The sequence below is a fragment of the Grammomys surdaster genome, unplaced genomic scaffold (genome assembly GCF_004785775.1).
Source record: "Grammomys surdaster isolate TR1022 unplaced genomic scaffold, NIH_TR_1.0 213, whole genome shotgun sequence".
NCBI lineage: Eukaryota > Metazoa > Chordata > Mammalia > Rodentia > Muridae > Grammomys > Grammomys surdaster.
In genome coordinates, this window is record NW_021604658.1 from 10,471,658 (window position 1) to 10,492,152 (window position 20,495).

Genomic DNA, 20,495 nt, shown 5'->3' on the forward strand with positions numbered 1-20,495 from the left:
AAAGTGAAATAATAGATATTGGGTTTTTTTTTTCAATTTAATTTAATTCTTTTAGAAGTTTTGATAAGGCCGGGCGGTGGTGGCGCACGCCTTTGATCCCAGCACTTGGGAGGCAGAGGCAGGTGGATTTCTGAGTTCGAGGCCAGCCTTGTCTACAGAGTGAGTTCCAGGACAGCCAGGGCTACACAGAGAAACCCTGTCTCCAAAAACAAAAAAACAAAACAAAAAAAAGTTTTGATAAGTAGAATAAAATTATATTTGCAGAATAAAACAAATTGTATATATATATATCAAGTCTTACTATTGGGTTCAAAAGAGCAAGAGATTTCTAAGGAGTCATAATTACCTAAAGGTTGAATATCAGCTCAGTAAGATGTAATTAATGCTAAAGCCTCCAGAAATATAGCTATCACAGGGCTGGTGATGATCCTATTAAAGTTCATGCAGTGGGATTCAATAAAGTGGAATTGGCATGAAGGATTTATAAAGGATGATAGGTATAACATACATAAAAATGCTTGGTTTGAAAAGACATAGAAAGCCAGGTGGTGGTGGTGGTGGTGGTGCATACCTTTAATCTCAGTACTCAGAAATGTAACAAAGTTCGGGTTATATTTATTCATTATCTTTCCATTAAGCAAAACTACAGACTAATGGGTGACTACATGCACATGCCATGCCAGCCCTCGGTGTTTTTAATTTCTCAGCATTTTGGACTTCAGATTTATAAATTATAGATTCTCAGACTGTATGAATGAGTTCTTAGCATGTTAGCAATGAGTTGCCTTCAATTTCTACCTAAGAATCCTTCAAAATGCAAGTAAAAGCGATATAATCCCCCAAGTAACTATCTGTTCTTGTGCATGTTGTGCTCGGGTACATACCACTAGAGATTGGACCCAGAGCCTTGCATGTGTGACACAAGTACTCTACTTCTAAGTCATCCCCACGCTCTAAGTCCATTCTCATTCCAAAAAGACTTACCATATTCAACTAAACTATGACTGACTTGTCACAAAACTGCTCTTTGTTTTAAAACTAGGTCTCACTAAGTATCCATGGTTAGCCTGGAACTTAACTATGTAAACCAGCATGAACTTGAATTCAAAGAAATCTGCTTGCCTGTGACTCCTAGTGGTAGGATTAAAGGTGTGCACCACATACCAATCTACACTTTCACTGTGGAAACATGCTTTAAAGGGAATCCAGTTAGTGGGTGGCAGGTTAGAGCAGATGTCTTGTGATCTCTTCCAGCTCTGTAGCTTATGCAGGTAAAGATATGCTTAATATATGGTGCGTTGAGTACCTCATCCATAAAAAGTGGGAAGGTTAACTATAATCTACTTCTTGTTTTAAAGATGGACAGTGGGACCTGTCAAACTATCACCTTTTAGACCTTGGACGCCCTCATCATTCCATACGATGCATGACAGTTGTGCATGACAAAGTCTGGTGTGGCTACAGGAACAAAATCTATGTGGTTCAGCCAAAGGCTATGAAGATAGAGGCAAGTTAACCTATATTTTGTGTACATACTGAATTGGTATTCCCAGAGAGACAGTTTCTCAGATCTGTGTTTAAAGGGCACTTCAGATAAACCTTTGGATGTCTTAGCTTTCTCTGTTACTTTACCTCCCTTGTCATTTTGGGCTAGGAGGTTAGGTAATGATGGGGGTTTGTTTTTGTTTTTCGGTTGTTGGTTCCATTTTATTTTGTTTTTAAGGACAGAGGATTTACACATAAAGGTTTGTATGTACTTGTGTATGTATTATATTTGAGTATATGTTTTTTGAGACAAAGTCTATCTACGTAGCCCTGGCTATCCTGGAACTCACTATGTAAACCAGGCTGACCTCAGAGATCCACTTGCTTTTGCCTCTTGAGTGCTGGGATTATGTGTGCAACATCATGATGACTGAATATGTAGTTCTTGATATGTCTAGTCATACAAGGATTGGTTGAGAGGATTTATAAGTTCCTCTGCTTCTACCTCATATGCATTCATGATCATCTGCATATACATCATAAATTGAGAAATAACATTACAGTGACAAGTTTTATAGAAACAAGATTTTAAATTTTGGTCACAATGTATCCATTCTTACTGTCTTAAAAAAATTACAATAGGAAAGTTTTAAGGTGAGACTTGTATCTCATCCTGCCCCATGTCTCGTTTTCTTCCTTAGGAACCTCACAGTTAAAGCTAGATATGATAGCACACCCCTATAATTCTAGCACTTAGGTTAGGATCGCCACAAATCTGAGATTAACTTAGGCTACATAGCAAGACCTTGTCTCCACAGCTACTCCTTCTGCCGAATCCACCCAACAGGTAACCATTTGGTGTTTATTTTTCATGGCTGCTCCTTATACAACAGTGTAGGTTCCTTTTAGTTTAGTTTCCCATAGGATCTTACTTCTCATTGCTCTGTAGCAATGCCAAACCCTGACATCATCTCTCTGAACACCATACATAGTCTGGATGGCCAGCATTGTTTATTTGAGGTAATCCCCTGTAGAGTGCTGAAGCCCAGCACCACTTGCTTCTGTTGTTGTCGTCTCACTATTTAGCCACAGTCTCACCCTGGCCATGAACCCACAACAGGTCTCCTGTCTCAGACTTCCAAGTGCTAGGATTATAGGTGTCAGCTACCATGCCCAACTACTATTTGGCCCTTTGTTTTTATTTACATGGTGGTGGGATGGGGGACGGGGTTTGCATTCTGTGGTGGAAGAACTTATGGGAGAACAGTCATACAAGATAAGCAAATTTAGGCCCCTTTAATAAATAGTCTTCAGATTGTTATGCAGACTAGCAGGTTTTTTTTTAATTTTTTTTTTTAATGTGCTTTGGTGTTTTGCCTCCATGTATGTCTGTATTAAGCATGTTGGATCCCCTGGAACTGGAGTTACAGACAGTTGTGACCTGCCATGTAGGCTCTGGGAATTGAACCCAGGTCCTTTGGAAGGGCAGATAGTGCTTTTAACCACTGAGTCATCTCCAGCCTCAGATTAGTAGGTTTTAAACAACTTCCTATGAGACAAAAGTAATTTCATTAGTCAGGCATGGTGGTACATGCCTTTAGACCCAGTACTTGGGAGAAAGAAATAGTTCAGGCTCAGCCTGGTCTATATACAGTACGAGTTCTAGAACAACCAGGGCTACACAAGGAAGCCTTGTCCTGAAAAACAAAACAAACAATAATTTCATTATTTAACATCTCTTCTAGAAATCATTTGATGCACACCCCAGGAAGGAGAGCCAAGTACGGCAGCTTGCATGGGTGGGTGATGGTGTTTGGGTCTCCATTCGTTTGGATTCCACGCTCCGCCTCTATCATGCACACACATACCAGCATCTCCAGGATGTGGACATCGAGCCTTATGTAAGCAAAATGTTAGGTAAGCTTCTAAAATGTTTTCTTTTTGAAAATCAGTGGGAGTGCTTTATTTTGGTTTGTTATGCAGTGTTGTGGCACTAACTTGGGGCCTTGTGTATAATGAACAGATGGTCTACAACTACAGTATACCTTCACTCTCCTCTAATGCTCTGAGAAAGTCACTGAATACATTACCACATCAATAGTTAACTTTCATCACTGCAAGTATTGGACAGATATGCCAGTGAATAGCATGGTTCTTGACTAGAATTTGTTTTTGTTTTTTTGGGTTTTTTGGTTCTTTCTTTCTCTCCTCCTTATTCCTTACATCTTTTGGTGACCTGGAACTCGGTCAAATTTGAAACTAGTCAAATACTTTATCTTAATCACTATCACCTTAGGCCTGGTTACTGTCCTTTTCCCCATTTGATAGCCTTGTGTTTCCTAACTTTTCTTCTTTCTACACTATTTTGCTCTCTACATAGTAAATATTGTGTAAACATATCTTGATGCACTTTGACACTAGCCTTTAGGCTAAGTGACATTTGGATCACCACAAGGAGACCTTACATGGTCTAGACTAGTTTGCCTTCTCAGTCTACCTATATTGACAAGTTCTTTCCATTTCAGGGCCTTCACATGTACTGTGTATCCTCACATGTACTATGTACCCTCTCATTTAGTGTGTGCCTTCACATATACTGTGTATCCTCTACCTTGAAAGTTTTTCTTGGTCTTTGTTTACTTACTCTCAGGGTCTTCTGTCATATTGAAGAGGGACATTTATTTAGGTCCTATATTTAAAGAAAACAAAACAAAAAAGGAGATACGGGGTCTCACTGTAGCCCAGGTTGGCCTCAAATTCACAGAGACTTCTATCTCTATGTGTCTCTGCCTCTTGAGAGCTGGCATGAACCACACCCAGCTGTCCTTTGTCATAGGTTTAACAGTAGTGTGATATTATGTGATTTTTGTTTCTAACCTATAGACAAAACCCCAGGAAAGGCAGGGGCAGTCTCTGCTCTTAGTCTCTACTGTACTTTTTAATTTTTAACATTGAATGCAGTGCTCTGTAACTACTTGATTTCTCTCAATTTTTACCCTTTTTTTGTTCATCGGCCACAGAGAAGCTGACTAGTCCATAGACTCAGGCATGCTAGAAGCATGCACACATGAATTTTAGAGTGGTACTTTGACTCTTGATTAAAGCTGGAGAGATGGCTCAGTGTTTAAGAACATTTGAACAGTTACTGCTCTTGCAGAGGACCTGGGTTTGGTTCCTAGTAACACCCACATGGCAGTTCAGCAAGCATCTGTAACTTCAGTTCTAGGGCATCTGACACCAGTTTCTGACTTCAGCTGTACCAGGCGTGTGAATGATTCACATACATATATGCAGGCAAAACACTCATACATAAAATTAATTATTAAAGAGACATTTTTCTTTAAAATTTGCTAGCTTAAGCTGAATGGGAGTTAAGATTGCTTCTTATAGTGCTCGTGTGTGTGATCAGGGATGCAGTTCTTTGAGTCACTGATGTTTGTCTCAAATATTTCCTGAAAGTGAAAGCAATTACAAAAAATCTCTTAAAATATAAAAACTTGTGTCTGGAGAGATGGCTCAGCAATTAAGAGTGCTGACTACTCTTTCTAAGGTCCTGAGTTCAATTCCCAGCAACCACATGGTGGCTCACAACCATCTGTAATGGGATCCGATGCCCTCTTCTGATGTGTCTCAAGACAGCTACAGTGTACTCACATACATAAAATAAATACATAAATATTTTTTAAAAAAAATACACACACGTTTGTTCTTCCTAAGTTTTATATGATATCCCAATACTCCTAAACTGATTTAGAACCTAAGTCTGTAAACAAGAAAAAATGGTATGTTTTGTTAGCAAAGATTGTCTTTTATACGTGTAAAGAAATTTAAAGCACATTAGGAACCTTTTCCATGTATAAAATCAAATGACATTTGATTTCTCAATCTAGCAAACCTCAACTGTTGGTTAGTTGTTGCTTCCCTTTGTCTAATTTTTGGGTTTGATTTGAGTTTGTAGATCCCTTAATTGAGGTATTTCTTTTTCTTTGTATTTTCTTTCTAGCTGATAAAGTAATGCCAGCCATGTGTAGAATTTTCTTTTTCCATTAGCCTTGACTTGTCAAACAGTATAACCAATAAGAGTTTGCTTTGAGCTGAACATGGTGGTGCCTGCCTACCCACAACCCTACCTCTCCATTACAATCACATTTGTGATTACCATTTGTGAGGTAAAGGCAGAAGGATTCCAAGTTCAATGTTATCCTTGGCTACATAGTTAGTTCAAAGCCATTCTAGGCAACACACTCAAGTGCGCGTGCGTGCACACACACACACACACACACACACACACACACCCCTACCCCTATCTTTCCAGTACACTTTTTTCTTTGTTTTCTTTGTTCTTTTTAAACCAGAGACTCCTGGAGTTTAGAATTTTGCTCTAGTTTCTCAGTAAACAGTCCTTCTTCTCCCTGCCCTACAGGTACTGGAAAGCTGGGTTTCTCTTTCGTGAGGATAACAGCTCTTATGGTGTCTTGCAATCGTTTGTGGGTGGGGACTGGAAATGGTGTCATTATCTCCATCCCATTGACAGAAAGTAAGTATATTTTGAAATAACTGTCATAAGTCAAATAATTGCAGGGAATAATTGTATCCAGAATTCAGACTGAAGGAATTGTTTAGAGTTTGACAAATCTGTGACAACGCTGAAGTCAGTTTGCAAACTACAGAATCAGCTTGTAAGTATCCAGACTATTGTCCATATTTCAATGTTTTCATTGTAGGAATCCCTTTTTCTCAATTCAGGAGTCATAGCCCTATTTCATCTGTGATATAAAGGGTCCATTTCTCTTGAGCTTTATTATACCAGTATTCAGAAACACTGCATTTCATTCATTATAGTTTTAACTCACTCGCTAATGGTTGTGGCTATCCCATTTGTTATATTTGAGATTTTTTTTTTTTAAACCATCATGTGGGAGAGATCTCAGCTCACTGACTCTTTCCTCATACTGAAGACAGGCTGGCTGTGTGGAAGGCATTGGCTTTGTTATTTTAGAGAACAAAATTTATCTTGTATGTTCCTCATATGTATTCCATTACACTGACCATCCACTGAGTGTTTTTGTGTTATAAAATGCACAAGCAAGGAGTAGTTTGAGGCAGGAGGGATGCCCTGAGTCCATCAAATAAGTTAACAAAATCCTTTGTTCAGTGGAAGGGAGGAAAGAATACCAGAAGTGGATTTGAAGCCCTTAAAGACTATGTTCTCAGTCCCTCCTTGTTTTTTGTGCAGTTACTTACAGGTCTACATGTTCAAAGCACTTCTTAAACCTAAGACATTCCAAGAATTACCTTTTCTCCTTAAAAGAGGGTTGTGTTTAGCGTAATTATTTAAAGGTGGTTTCTTTTGGGTAGACTGAGAAAGAGAGAATTTTAGTATGTACTACACATCAGTTCTTAGGGTTTGATTCTGTCTCACTGGAATGGTTTCATGAAATCATAATCAAATCATCGTTTTTGAGCAAAGGTGTTTGTAGAGGCCTTAGTAAGAATGGGCCATTATTTGACACTCTGCCCGGCTGGCATGATTCAGTAGGGCCACATAGAAGAGGCTTAGTGCGGCTCATAGTAATGCTTCTCCTTCCTGTCGTGCACCTCCCCATGTCCCCTTTCCTCCTCTCTCACTTTAGCTGTAATCCTCCACCAGGGACGTTTACTGGGGCTGAGGGGTAAGTGCAGATCCAGAACTGAACTTCTTCCTGGCTTCTTGGAGCCACTCTGAGGCTGTCTCCTCGTCTCTAGAGCACCCTCTTGAATGCTGTTCAGTGTCACCTACTCGCAGTCACTGCATTGCAGCAGAATTTGTTTTTGTTTTTGTTTTTACTTTAAACGTTTGTTCCATAGCCACCAACTGCTCAGCAGCTTAGTCTACTGATCATCTTTTGTTGCAGCTAAACTTTCTTTCAGACTTGGTTTTCCTTCCAATAAAAACATGAAACATCTCTTAAAACTGTCATTAATCTACATTATTTACTCTATTATCAATCATGTTTTTTCATTTACTTACCCATGGAATCAGGGGTATTTTGTAAGTCTGGCCATTCTATAGGAATCCGTCAAACTGTCAGGCAGGCATAAATGCAAGCATCTTTGTAGGATTCTTTTTAAGCAAAGCTTTCCCACTCCTTACCATGGGGGGAAAAATCAGAAGATGAACTATAAAGATCTTATTTAAGAACATACCTTTGGGGCCGGGCGGTGGTGGCGCACGCCTTTAATCCCAGCACCTGGGAGGCAGCGGCAGGTGGATTTCTGAGTTCGAGGCCAGCCTGGTCTACAGAGTGAGTTCCAGGACAGCCAGGGCTACACAGAGAAACCCTGTCTTGAAAAACCAAAAAAAAAAAAAAACAAAAAGAACATACCTTTGGGGAGCTGGAGAGATGGCTCACTTGTTAAGAGCACTGACTGCTCTTCCAGAGGTCCTGCGATCAATTCCCAGCAACCACATGGTGGCTCACAACCATCTGTAATGGGATCTGATGCCCTCTTCTGATGTGTCTAAAGAGTGGACAGTATACTCAAATACATAAATAAATTTTTTAAAAAAGAACATAAACTTTGTACTGTAGTCAATATAATACTTTGTTTCCTTTTAATAAGGACTAAAAACAAAACTAAGCAGATTTAACTGTGATTCAATTTTGTTTTGTTTACTATAATGGTTTCTCTCAATTTAATAGAATCTTAGTCATTGCTAGACTGGCAAAATCCCCTACTCCATTACTGAAGTACTTAAAAATAACTAGCATGCTGTATCTCTCTCCAGCTTTGCCTTGAGCTGGCGTTGCTGCACTTATGTTATCTCAACTGGCTGTAGCTCTTAGATAATATATAAGGATTAACCAGTAACCTCTTGCATCAGTACTAGTTTCTAGAGGAAAATACTGGTGTTTGGTTTTCTGTTGCAGCAAATAAAACCTCAGGGACTCCAGGTAACCGTCCTGGAAGTGTAATCCGTGTGTATGGTGATGAGAACAGTGACAAAGTGACTCCAGGGACATTTATACCCTACTGTTCAATGGCACATGCACAGCTTTGTTTCCATGGGCACCGGGATGCTGTGAAGTTCTTTGTGGCTGTCCCAGGTGAGTTCTATCATTCTGTTGAGGTATCCATGTAATTACGTCTGTCTTCCTTGTGTGTCACCACCCTTCCAAACACTAAATTACTAGGATTACCCACAATACAATACCTAAGGAAGTCCATAAAGGAGATGTGATTGGACTAAAATAGATTACTTGGATGAAGTTATTATTTCGCAATCTCTCCTCTACTCCCTAAAACAGATATTTGGGGGGTATTGCTTAGTTTTGAAAATCAGTTCATTCTGTTACATGGTGAGTTTAAGTCAGCCAGAAACACCACAGTCTACCTAGATAGCAGACTAGTTTGGAGATCACTGTATAGCCCATGTTGCCTTTGAACTCTCAATACCTCTAATCAGCCTCCTGGGTGCTGGAATTACAGATGTGCTTCACCATACCGTGGTGTGTGTTTGTGTGTGTGTGTGTGTGTGTGTGTAGGTGTGTGTGTGTGTGTGTTGTGTGTGGTATGAAGTCAATGTCAGGTGCCTTCCTCAGTTGCTCTCCACCATATTTTTTTAGAGTCCTATACTGAGTTCAGAACTGACTGATTACCTAAACTGGCTGGTCAGTGAGTTCCAGGGATCACCTGTCTCCACACCTTCACCTGCACACTAGCACCAGTATGCACATGCCCACCTTGCCCATCTTTTTATGTATATGCTAGAGATCCAAGCTCAAGTCTTCGGTTGTTTATCAAGGCACTTTACCAACTGAGCCACCCCATACCCCCGCCCCAGTGTTGATCCCTTTTATTGTATATGTGGACTTTTCTTTTGGAGTATAAATCTAAAAGTGGAATTGGTAATGTTGTTATTTGGCGTAGGCCAGTTAGCCTGAAAAATGAAGTTGTTGTATTAGCTTCATTGTGAATGCTTCACCTTCTGTTGCAGACTCTACTATAGGCGTTCTTTCTAGCAGGCTTGATGGATTCCAGAGTAATCTTGAGTAGTGCAGTAATGAAGTCTCATAAGGATCCATCACACTACCCCTTCCACTTTCATTAATAACGTAAATGTATAGTGCATCACATCATAAGACAGTGTCCTGCTAGTTCCTAGAGGCATGCAGTCTGTGAGATTTGACCAAAAGACAGCAGATTCTAAAAAGGAAAAAAGTATCTCCCAGTCAAAGCTTTCTTTGTCCCTCTCTCTCACACATACATACCACCCACAGTTCTGGGCATTGGATATTTTCCCTCACACATGCTAGGCAAACACTCTGCTTCTGAGCTACATCTCCAGCCCACAGTCAGAGCTCTCTAAGAGGAATGTCTTGGAGATTGTTCAATTGTTCATATTGTGAATAACATGTAAAGGTCTCTCTCTTCTATGACATTTCATACTCAAAGACTCGATCTTGAACTTGAACTTTAGAACCAATGACACGTTTAGCAGCAATTCTGTTTGCATACTCTTAAGTTAAAAATAAGACATACTTTTCTTAACTATGAAGAAAAAGGCATAAATTTGAAATATATTTAAAATATTATATTTATTTTCTATTATTACAACAAAATACCATGATCAAGGAAACTTATAGAAGAGTTCCAGAGAATTGGAGTCCATAATAATAGGGACAGTGTGACATCAGGAAGCTGAGAATTACATATCTCAGTGGGAGATGGGTGTCTCCCACTGAACTTTGAAGATTATCTATTCCTGTTTACTTTATATAATTGGTTTTCTCAAGGTACCAGTGTTTCTAGTACCTTGATGTATACTTTGTATGTTGTGTGTGTTTGTGTGTGTGTGCTAAATATTTACTTTTTCATTTTTCGAGGCAGGATTTCACTGTGCTCATTACCTTGAGCAGGCTAGCCTTCAACTCACAGAGATCCTCCTTCCTCTGCCTCCTGAGCCCTTAGACTAAAGATGGTCAGGATGCTGTCTAGCTTAACTTTATTTTTGAATCAAGATTTCTGTAGCCTGGCCGGGCGGTGGTGGCGTACGCCTTTAATCCCAGCACTTGGGAGGCAGAGGCAGGCGGATTTCTGAGTTCGAGAGTTCGAGGCTAGCCTGGTCTACAGAGTGAGTTCCAGGACAGCCAGGGCTACTCAGAGAAACCCTGTCTCGAAAAACCAAAAAAAAAAAAAAAAAAAAAAGATTTCTGTAGCCTACACTGCCTTGAACTCAGGACCACCCTCCTACACCCTTCCTAGTGCTTCAGTTATATTCAGGAATCAACCATGTGATTTATTTAACTTTGAAAAGGTATAGAAAAAATAGCATTCCCTACCTGCATCTGTGATGAGTGATATTCACTGTTCTGTTTCTGTATAAAATAGGTCAGGTCATTAGCCCACAGAGTAGCAGTAGTGGAGCAGATCTAACAGCTGACAAAGCAGGGTCATCTGCACAGGAGCCCAGTAGCCAGACGCCCTTGAAGTCTATGCTTGTCATCAGTGGAGGAGAAGGCTACATTGACTTCCGGATGGGTAAGTCTTTGATTCTGGGAGGTCAGTTTCCATTGTGCTCTGATAATGACTTAAAAGTTCTCTTTGAATCTTTTACTTGGAAGAGGATCTTGCATGCTTTTCTGCCTTTACATGTATAAGTGTATGTGTTTCTTTCATACAAAAAGTAATCATTTGAAAGAGCATTCATTATAAATTGCAAATGGGCCATGTTAAGGTCTGTGTGAAGAACTGAAGAATTGTAATTATATGGCCTTGAGCAAACTATCCGCCCTCACACCTTTTTTCTCACCCATAAAATAAAAAAATAAAAATACTTCATAAAACTTGATGTCAAAAATTATTTTATCTGTTCACTTGTGCCTGTCAGCCTTAAAATGAATATGTGGAAACAAATTAGTCACGCATTCCCTCTTAATAGGTTTTCTTTAGATGAGGTATCTCTATCACACTGTCCTGGAACTGGCTGAGACCAAGTTGGCCTCAAATTCAGACATGTGCCTGTCTCTCCCGTCAAAGAACTGGGATTAAACACTTCCTTCCTTCCAGTAGGTTTTATAGACCAGAACAGAGCTAAGATTGTTAAAAGTTAAGCTACTGTAAGTGCTGTGCTGGAGAGTTGTTGGGTCTTCCATGGTGGGAAGATAAGGTAGAGAAGAAATGACACCTGATGAGAGCAGCGTCAGATGGTGGTAAGCTGAAGGCCTCGTTAGGGCTCAAGCTGCTTAGGGGGCAAGATCAGCACTTCCTGATTTTAAAAAAGAAAAAAAATGGCTCTGCTGAGGTGATTCTGTTTCATTTACTTGTTGTGTAGGTTTGTTTTTCAAAGTTGGGTATTGAAACTAGGACTTCATACATGTTAGACAAATGTTTTACCACTGAACATATTATCATATACCCCCAGTTTAACTAAAGATTTTAAAAGATTAAAGCCATCTTAAAGAAAATCTTTTAAAAAGATGAAAGCAGAGAGTATAATTTTTTTTTATCTAGAAAGGAAGGTGAGATGACTTACGGAAGATCTTCATATACTGTATATACCTGTGTGTGTTTAGACAGAAAGAAGGAAAAAAGAAATCGAGAGTATTTTCCCCAAGTATCTTAGTTGGGGTTTCTATTGCTGTGATGAGACACCATGACTACAGCAACTGTTATAAAAGAAAGCATTTAACTGGGGCTGGTTTACTGTTCAGAGATTTAGTCCATTAGCATCATGGTGGGAGCATGATGGCCCACTAACAGACTTCTGCTGCTGGAGAAGGAGCCGAGAGTTCTGATCCATAAACAGCAGCTGCTGGAGCTGGCTTAAGCATGTAAAATCTCAAACAAGACCATACCTCTAATAAGGCCACTCCCTGTGAATCTAGGAGGCCATTTTCATTCAAAACATCACAAGTAAAGTTTGCATTTATCTCTTAAGCAAAGGAGAATTTCGGAACTTGAAATGGAGGAGCAATGTGGTTAGATTCGCATAGAAGATATTTAGGTTCAAAACGAGATATGGAAATGCGTGAGGCAAACGGATATCTGAGGCAGCTGGTGATGGTGGGGACCAAGGAGCTGATGAGGAGTTCTTCACTAGGAGAGAGCCATGTGTTCACCAGAGCACTATCTACATGGAAGCAGCCTAAAAATCAGGAAGGAAAAAAAGTACAAATGTTTGCTTGCTAAAAAGAAACACACTAGTCTAATAAAAGTCTTAATAACTTTTTTTTAAAGACAGGGTTTCTCTGTATAGCCCTGGCTTTCCTGGAACTCACTCTGTAGACCAGGCTGGCCTCGAACTCAGAAATCCTCCTGCCTCTGCCTCCCAAGTGCTGGGATTAAAGAAGTCTTAGTAACTTAAGAACTTCTCAAACAGAAGTTATCAAGTGCTTGTAGAGAACACACTAAGGAAATCTATCATAGTAGTAAATGCAGGTCTTATCAGTGGCAGTGGACCACATGTGGTCACTATAAACCAGAACATGAAAGCTGAAGGGTCATGGCATACTTCTGTGGGACAGAAATAGTAATGTAAAGTTTAGAGACTGATGCCAGCAAGAACAGAAGAGTTGTAAAGCATTTCAAGTAATTAACTACTGGCACAGGAGTGTTTTAAGGAATAGAATTGTAGGGACTCTCCATAGCTAGGGTGGTTGTAGCTTTTTCTTGGAGTGCAGTATGGCATTGGAATCATAGTAAAGAATATGCTAGTCAGAGTTCTGCAGTTTTCCACCTCCACTGAATGTTTTCCATTGCAGATTCTGCAAAGAACATAAAAATTGCTTAACGAGGTTTGATAATATCTCTAGTAATTCAGCCTGTATACTTGTTTCTTAAGCAGATGCTAATTTTAATAGTGAATATGTTGTTTTTAAAAATAAAACATGGCAGTAAATGCTTTTAAATCTCAGCACCCTGAGAGGCAGAGACAGATGGAGCCTGGTCTGAGTAGTGAGTTCCAAGACACAAGAGGTACAAAATGAAACACTCTCTCAAAAAAACCAAAGCAATAACAACAAAACACCTTGAATTTAATCTTCTTGGTGTTCTTATTCATTTTCTGTAATGTTTTAGCAATAAGGAATTTATTTCAGAAGTCCCATATTTGTAAGGGCTCACCTTGTATTATAGGATATAGAGACCCTGGGAAACAAGATATTAACAGTCTTCAAAGTCGTTTAGAAGGCAGGGAACCAGCAGCCTTTGTCTCAGCCACTTAATCTTCACCATTGTAGCTTGCTGTTGTTGTTTTTTGAAATAGGGTCTCATTATGTGGCCCTGCTGGCTTGCAATTGACTCTAGACCAGGCTGGCCTAGGACTCACCAAAAGTTTGCCCACCTTTGCCTGGGTGCCAAGATTAAGGGTGTGCTCCCTAACACTATTGTACATTTCTAAAATTTAAGAGCCAAACTTGGAGCTAGAGATATGGCTCAGTGGTTAAGAGCCCTAGCTGCTCTTCTAGAGGACCCTTGTTCTATCCGCAGTATACACTTAGAGGTTTATTCCAATTGTGTGGGATCTGATATCCTCTTCTGGCTTTCTTGGGCGCTGCATACACATGGTGCATAGATATGCAGGCAAAATACTCATATACATAAAATAAAAATAAACCTTTAAAAACAAAAACAGCTGGGTGCTGGAGAGAAAACTCAGTGGTTAAGAGCACTGTCTGCTTTTGCAGAGGTCCTGAGTTCAATTCTCAGCAACTACATGGTGGCTCACAACCATCTGTAATGGGATCTGATGCCCTCTTCTGTCTGATGCAGGCATAGAAATAGAGTGCTCATACACATAAATAAAAAAATCTTTAAAAATGCAGCTGTGTGGTGTTGGTATACACCTTTGATCCTAGGCAGAGGCTGGCAGATCTGTGTGAGTTTGAGATTAGCCTGGTCTACAAAGTGGGTTCCAGAACAGCCAGAGATGTTGCACAGAGAAACCCTGTCTTAAAAATCAAAACCAAATAAACACACAAAAAAAGCCAAACTTACTTTTCTCTAAAATATTTGGTTATATTTTAGTTGGAGGAACTTGACTTCTGACCTGAGCTTGTTCACTCAGTATTTTGACATTAACATGAAAAAGCTGTGCATATGGGGGGATGTAGGGGAAAATGCTTGCAGAGAAAAGTGCACATATTCTACTGCTTTCCTCTCTCTATTTTTAATCAATAGTGTTATTTTTTTTCTGCTAAACTCAAAATTCCAGTACATCAGTGGAATATCTTTGTTTCTTAGTATGCACATTTTTAGGATTCTGCTGAAGAATTCATCCCACTAAACAAGTTGCCAGCTATATTGTACCAGAATAACCTTGCCCTGCACAGCAGAACTGACTGCTGCGAGCTTGTGGAAAGAAGCAGCAGTACCTGTTCAGTACTCACTGTCTTCTTTGGAGAATTTACCCCAGGTTACCAAGAATCAGCGGGATTTCCTGGGCTGTAGAGGAGTTTTATTCTAATCCAGCAACGTGGCTGCTCTGACAAGGGATCACATTCAAAGATATGATCCAGCTGGAATATACACATTCAATCCATCTGCCTGGCTTACAGACAAGCACTTAGTGTACACCTTTAATCCCAAACAATGATGTCAAATTGTGGGGCAGGCAGTGATGAATCAGAGAAGAATTTGATAGAATGAATCAGAGATAGGGTATGCCCAAATCTCACAACAGTCAGGAAAGAAAGACTACTTAAAGACCAAAGAGGGAGAGAGAGTCAATTGAATTCAGTTTAGTTTGGAACAGTTCAGTTTGTGGAGTTCAGAGGCTGTCTTTCCAAGCAGAAAAATTTAGTCAGAAGCTCAGAGAAGCCAACTTGAATCAGTCAGCTTGGAGAGGAGTCTGACTCAGAACAGCTGAATTGAACCAGCCAACCAGAGTTCAGAAAGAGCTAGAAAGAGTGAGTTTATTTTGTAGTAAGTCTCAGAAGCTGAGACATTCTAGGCCTAGGTTAGCAGATGGAGGCTGGAAGCTGAAGCCTTCAAGGCCCAGGCTTGGAGAAGATTAGATTGCACGGAGGCTAAAAGATTCCAGGCCTAGGGATAGTTAGAGCAGAGGAAGATTCTCTGGGCTCCACCCAAGCCATGGAGTTTCACAGCTTGAGCCCGCTTGTTAACACTTCATGTGAGGAAATAAAAGCGACATTTACACTGGGCCTTATTTAATATGCTCCAAATTTGTTTTCTTAATTTGAAATACGAGTAGAATGTTTGTTTTGGACAAACATATAACTGAATATATTTGCTTTTTTCATCTCCATTTCTGTTATCATCAGTGAACAGACATTGTGGTACTTTGAATAGGTTTGGTCCCCACAGACTCATGTGTTTGAATGCTTGGCAGTAGGGAGTGGCAGTATTAAGATGTGGCATTGTTGGGATGGATGTGGCCTTGTTAGAGGAAGTCATTGTGGAGGTGGGGCTTTGAGGTCTCCTGTGCTCAGGCTATGCCCAGTGTAGAATCCAGTCTCCTGGTTGCCTTCGTATCAAGATGTAGAACTCTCAGCTCCTCTAGCACTATGTCTGCTTGTATGCTGCCATGCTTCCTGCCATGATGATAATAGACTGAACCTCTGAACTGTAAGCCAGCCCCAATTAAATGTTTGCCTTTATAAGAGTTTCCTTGGTCATGATATCTCTTTACAGCAATAAAATAAAACCCCAAGACAGACATGTAATGACTGTCTAGCATAGTATTGTAAACTAGCTTACATTTGTGTGTGTGTGTGTATGTGTGTGTGTGTGTCTGTCTGTCTGTCTGTCTGTCTACCGACCCTTGGAGACCAAAAGAGGGAGTCAGATCCCCTGGAACTGTAGTTACAGACGGCTATAGAGCTACCTAACAGGGGTGCTGGGAATCAAACTCAGGTCCTCTGCTCTTAATCGCTGAGCCATCTCTCATCTCATCTCTCAATCTCATCTCTCCAGCCTCTGGTTTTTTTGTTTTTTTGGTTTTTTTTTTTTTTTTTTTGGTTTTTCGAGACAGGGTTTCTCTGTGTAGCCCTGGCTGTCCTGGAACTCACTCTATAGACCAGGCTGGCCTCGAACTCAGAAATCCACCTGCCTCTGCCTTCCAAGTGCTGGGATTAAAGGCATGAGCCACTGCTGCCCAACGGTATTCTTTACTGTGTTCTCTACAGTAGAAATCAAACATGCTTTGTGCCATCCTGGGCATCATATGCATCGTGTTCACAGGCCAACTGTGAGTCAGTTCACATCATCTGTGTTCCACCTAACTTCAGTTTCCTTGTGATGCAATAGGTGATGAAGGTGGAGAATCTGAACTTCTTGGAGAGGATCTTCCACTGGAACCTTCAGTCACCAAAGCCGAGAGGAGTCACCTGATCGTATGGCAAGTGATGTGTGGCAATGAATGAAGCCCTACGTGACACGTGGAGATGAGGAAGTTGCCTCTTCTGCATGGTTTATTTTCCCCTTTCCCTTTATTTAATGCTCTTTTTGTGAAAGACATTTCACCACATAATATGTGAGCATTTTTCCTTGTTACCTTTATATTACAAAATCTGTTCTATGGTAACAATACAGAGGAGTGAGCTAGTTTACTGCACCAGTGTTAATAGGAAATTTCAGTATATCATGAACAAATCAAAGAAGGTTTACTTTCTGCAAACTGGTGAATTACAGAAAGCAATCCAGATGTGGTTTGCTCTGCCACAGTCTAATGTCACTCACTTAATTGATGAGGTCATGTTTTACCTGTCACTAATAATGGAACTAATGGAAAAGACTTAATAAATGAAATTGTACCATGAAGTACAATAGTTTTCCCCAGTGTATTATAGAATTGACACACTAATAACAGATGGGTTATCAGGATTTATCTGAGTGTCCCAAGAGGGCTAAGAGCTAACTGTAAATTACTTTCACTTTAAATTCTGACAAATCTTGTTTATATGGTATATAAAACTTTGTTTTCATCAGACTTGGGGGGTTTTATATTAAAGAAATTAAGGCTACACTATTTAAATAAAATTTCTTGTTCCTATCTCATTAGAACTCTAAAGTTTATGAAGCCTGCTTCTCTGGATAGTCTCTTTTTTTTTTTTTAGATTAATTTCACCCATTTTCATACTGACATTTAAGAAATATATTCTCTGAAGTTTAGGAAATATTCTGGGAAGTGTAGGAGACACTTCAATACTGGAAGGATGTTCTAAAAGGAAACTGTGCTTTGTGGTCCTTGTCCTAGAGGATGGTAGTAGTGGATTCAGTTTTTTTTCCATGGAAAAAGATGTACCTGTTAGCCACATGTCCCTAGGCTGCTCTTAACCTATCAAGGAGGGGACACTGTGGTGGCTGTGGATTCTGCCTCGTTTGCTGAATGCTGAATGATTAGGAAAGTTGATTTGTTTTATTCTATATAAACTACCAAACACCTAGTGCTTGCTTGTATAATTCATCTTCAGCGTGTGGTCCCTGCTTAAACACCATCTCCAAGGGAAGTGCTGTGAAGTGGGCAGAGCTGGCACTCATCTCTCCATCCGTGGCATCCATCTGAGAAAGTGGGGTCACATGTAGCTTTAACCCGTAACCTTAGGAGGTTTCAAAAACCATGAGCTATAGGCTTGCTTTCCTCTTTCAAGCTTCCTGAAAATATATGACTTACCATTTCTTACCCACTGCTGCAAGCAAAGTTAAACATAATTTTATCTTAAAAACTACAGGAAACAGGTTTTCTGATCATAGAAGAAATCAAATACAGGTCTCTAATTGTCTAGGCATTGTTGAGTACCATGGATTTCCCCAGACTGTGATACAAAAATATCTATAAAAAAAAATGCCAGAGACTTTTTTTTTCACAGTTATATGATTAGGCTAGATCCTAAACTACAGAGGAAGGACCTAGTGAGCATGGGAGGCTTTTGTATCATTAAGCACATTGGGCACACTCTAAAATTGTGGCCCTGTATGTTTTAAAAGAAAAACACACGTTTTGATAAAGCTGTATAAAGGATAATCAGTATTTTGTTTGATCTACGTACTTCTATGTTTTTCTTTGGAGTGGATCACTTTTCCTCAGCTTGTTTGCTTTATTTTAAATGAGTCATTTGGGACAAATACTTTTAAAAAGCATTATTAACATTTATTGGAAATGTATAAATTCATAAGGAGACACAAAAGTTTTGGAGAATTTTAATCCCAAGAAGTGTCCCAGAGTCAGACCCCCCTCATCATTGTTCAGAAGCGCTTTACATGTTTGTGTGGTCCAGAGTAACTCAGGGAATCAGAAGCTAAAGGAGAAACATGCAAATGTGTTACCCTGGTTATAATTATTTCTTTAAAATGTAATGATGTTGACTTCACTTGCAGACTGTAGGTGCACAGTGATTTTAGCTAAAGATCTCACATTGCTGTGGCCCTGTGAACTACTTCAAGGACTAGAGAAAGCAGAAGCACCCATATAGCTTGTTTTAAGGGCTGTGCTTATATTTGTAATTCTGCTTCTCTTCCTCTTCCCCCATAGCACATATATTCTTGTGATGTTTATTTTGGTCAAGGGGGTGATCTTTGGAACAAATAACAAGATAAGTTGCTTGCAAACAGTGACAGAGTCTAAAATGTCATTGTCACCACAGGGCCCAGAAGGCTTGAGTGCCTCTAGACAGCCTCCCAATGCAAAAAAAATGACTTTTAAAGGAAGAAGGCAGAGCGCTGAGAGTTCTCATTTTGTTACATCTGGGTAATATGGGTTATATATGAGGCCGAATCGTATGAATTACCAGTATACAGCCATTGCTGGTCTATAAAAACAGCAACATTGCATGTCTCAACCTAACACACAATAGGAAGTGCAGGTTAAAATCTCTGTGAGGCAAAACGAGGGAGACTGCTTTCTAGAACTCAGTTTTGATAATATCTTTCTCCAACTCGTGTAGATCCAAACTTGTATCTCTTACAAATTGCACCTTGCAGGGAGTGTAAAAGATTTCAGCACAGAGCAATACAGTGCATCACTATTCAGATGGGATGTGTTTACTGTGGAAAGTAAAATCCACTCTCAGTTGTAACATCGTTCACTTTCTGTGGAGTTGAGAAGAGACCACGTAACCTGCAGCTTTGTAACAAAATGCCTCATATAAAGAATGTGTGTTTTCCAAATGCTATGGAAATGGATATTTATTTCCTAGTAAGTATTATGACTATTACCAAAGGACTCGAGCAGATTTAGGGTTCTTTTTAATTGATCATGTTGGGAAAGGGTCTGATTGCACCCCACTTTAGAAGATGGGAAGAGAAGGAAAATAAATGTTGAAATCATAAATGCTTTTCTAACAGGGTTGTGCTGTTCTGTAACACTAATTGTCTTTCTCTTAAAAATGAAGTTTATTAATTCTATCATATATTTCTCAATATTTGAATATGTTTTAACTGTTTATGTCCTAAATTTGTTTTTGTTCTAGAAATCCAGAACTTTACTTGCCTCATAAAATTGGGTTCTAGAATGTCCCATTTGCTGTCTTTAGAGGCCAAGGCTTCGTTTCTATGCGTAAAAAGCTCATTTAGTGATGTAGTTATTTCAGTATTTATTTCTATTATGGAATCCCTGGGGTTCGGAATGTAACTTTGTACATGAAATATATATAAATATGTATATGAAGCGTGTGAAGTCTAGTGTGCTTTGTTTTTATCTTTCTTGGGGCTCTAGACTTGATTTTTATCAGAAAGTCCAATAATATGTCCCATAAAACACGTCATTTCTGAAAACCGAGATTATGGTTGTTTGACACTGGCTAAACATGACCAGAGGGGACATTTAGACCTACCTGTCTGTGGCTCCTGAGTACACACGTGGCACTGGTCAGGAGGGCATTTAGTTGACAGGTAGGAGTGCTGAGTTAGACCTCCTGCCCCCAGCCTCCTGCAGTTGATCACTCAGTGGTAAGAGACATGTGCAGTATGGCTTTCTGATACGGGTGACAGACACACTTGGTCAGAGTTGTGAAAGAATAAATGATTACAGGGGTTACCATGGCAGCACAGTATAAGTACAGGGTTTCGTA

General features: G+C 39.7%; 1 protein-coding gene across 5 annotated transcripts in view; it reads left to right on the plus strand.

Annotated features, from left to right (window-relative positions):
* Positions 1-20,101, plus strand: part of Spag9 (sperm associated antigen 9) — a 125,752-nt gene extending 105,651 nt beyond the window's left edge. For 3 of the 5 annotated variants that reach the window (XM_028772387.1, XM_028772385.1, XM_028772390.1), the window contains 7 exons: positions 1,359-1,507; positions 3,231-3,402; positions 5,909-6,022; positions 7,119-7,157; positions 8,397-8,573; positions 10,858-11,007; positions 16,735-20,101. In XM_028772387.1, coding sequence (XP_028628220.1) covers positions 1,359-1,507; positions 3,231-3,402; positions 5,909-6,022; positions 7,119-7,157; positions 8,397-8,573; positions 10,858-11,007; positions 16,735-16,850 — 917 coding nt within the window. In that variant the 3' untranslated portion in view covers positions 16,851-20,101. The remainder of the gene's footprint in view (positions 1-1,358; positions 1,508-3,230; positions 3,403-5,908; positions 6,023-7,118; positions 7,158-8,396; positions 8,574-10,857; positions 11,008-16,734) is intronic. The other 2 variants (XM_028772386.1, XM_028772389.1) reach the window with 1 other exon arrangement.
* The last annotated feature ends 394 nt before the right edge of the window (positions 20,102-20,495 follow it).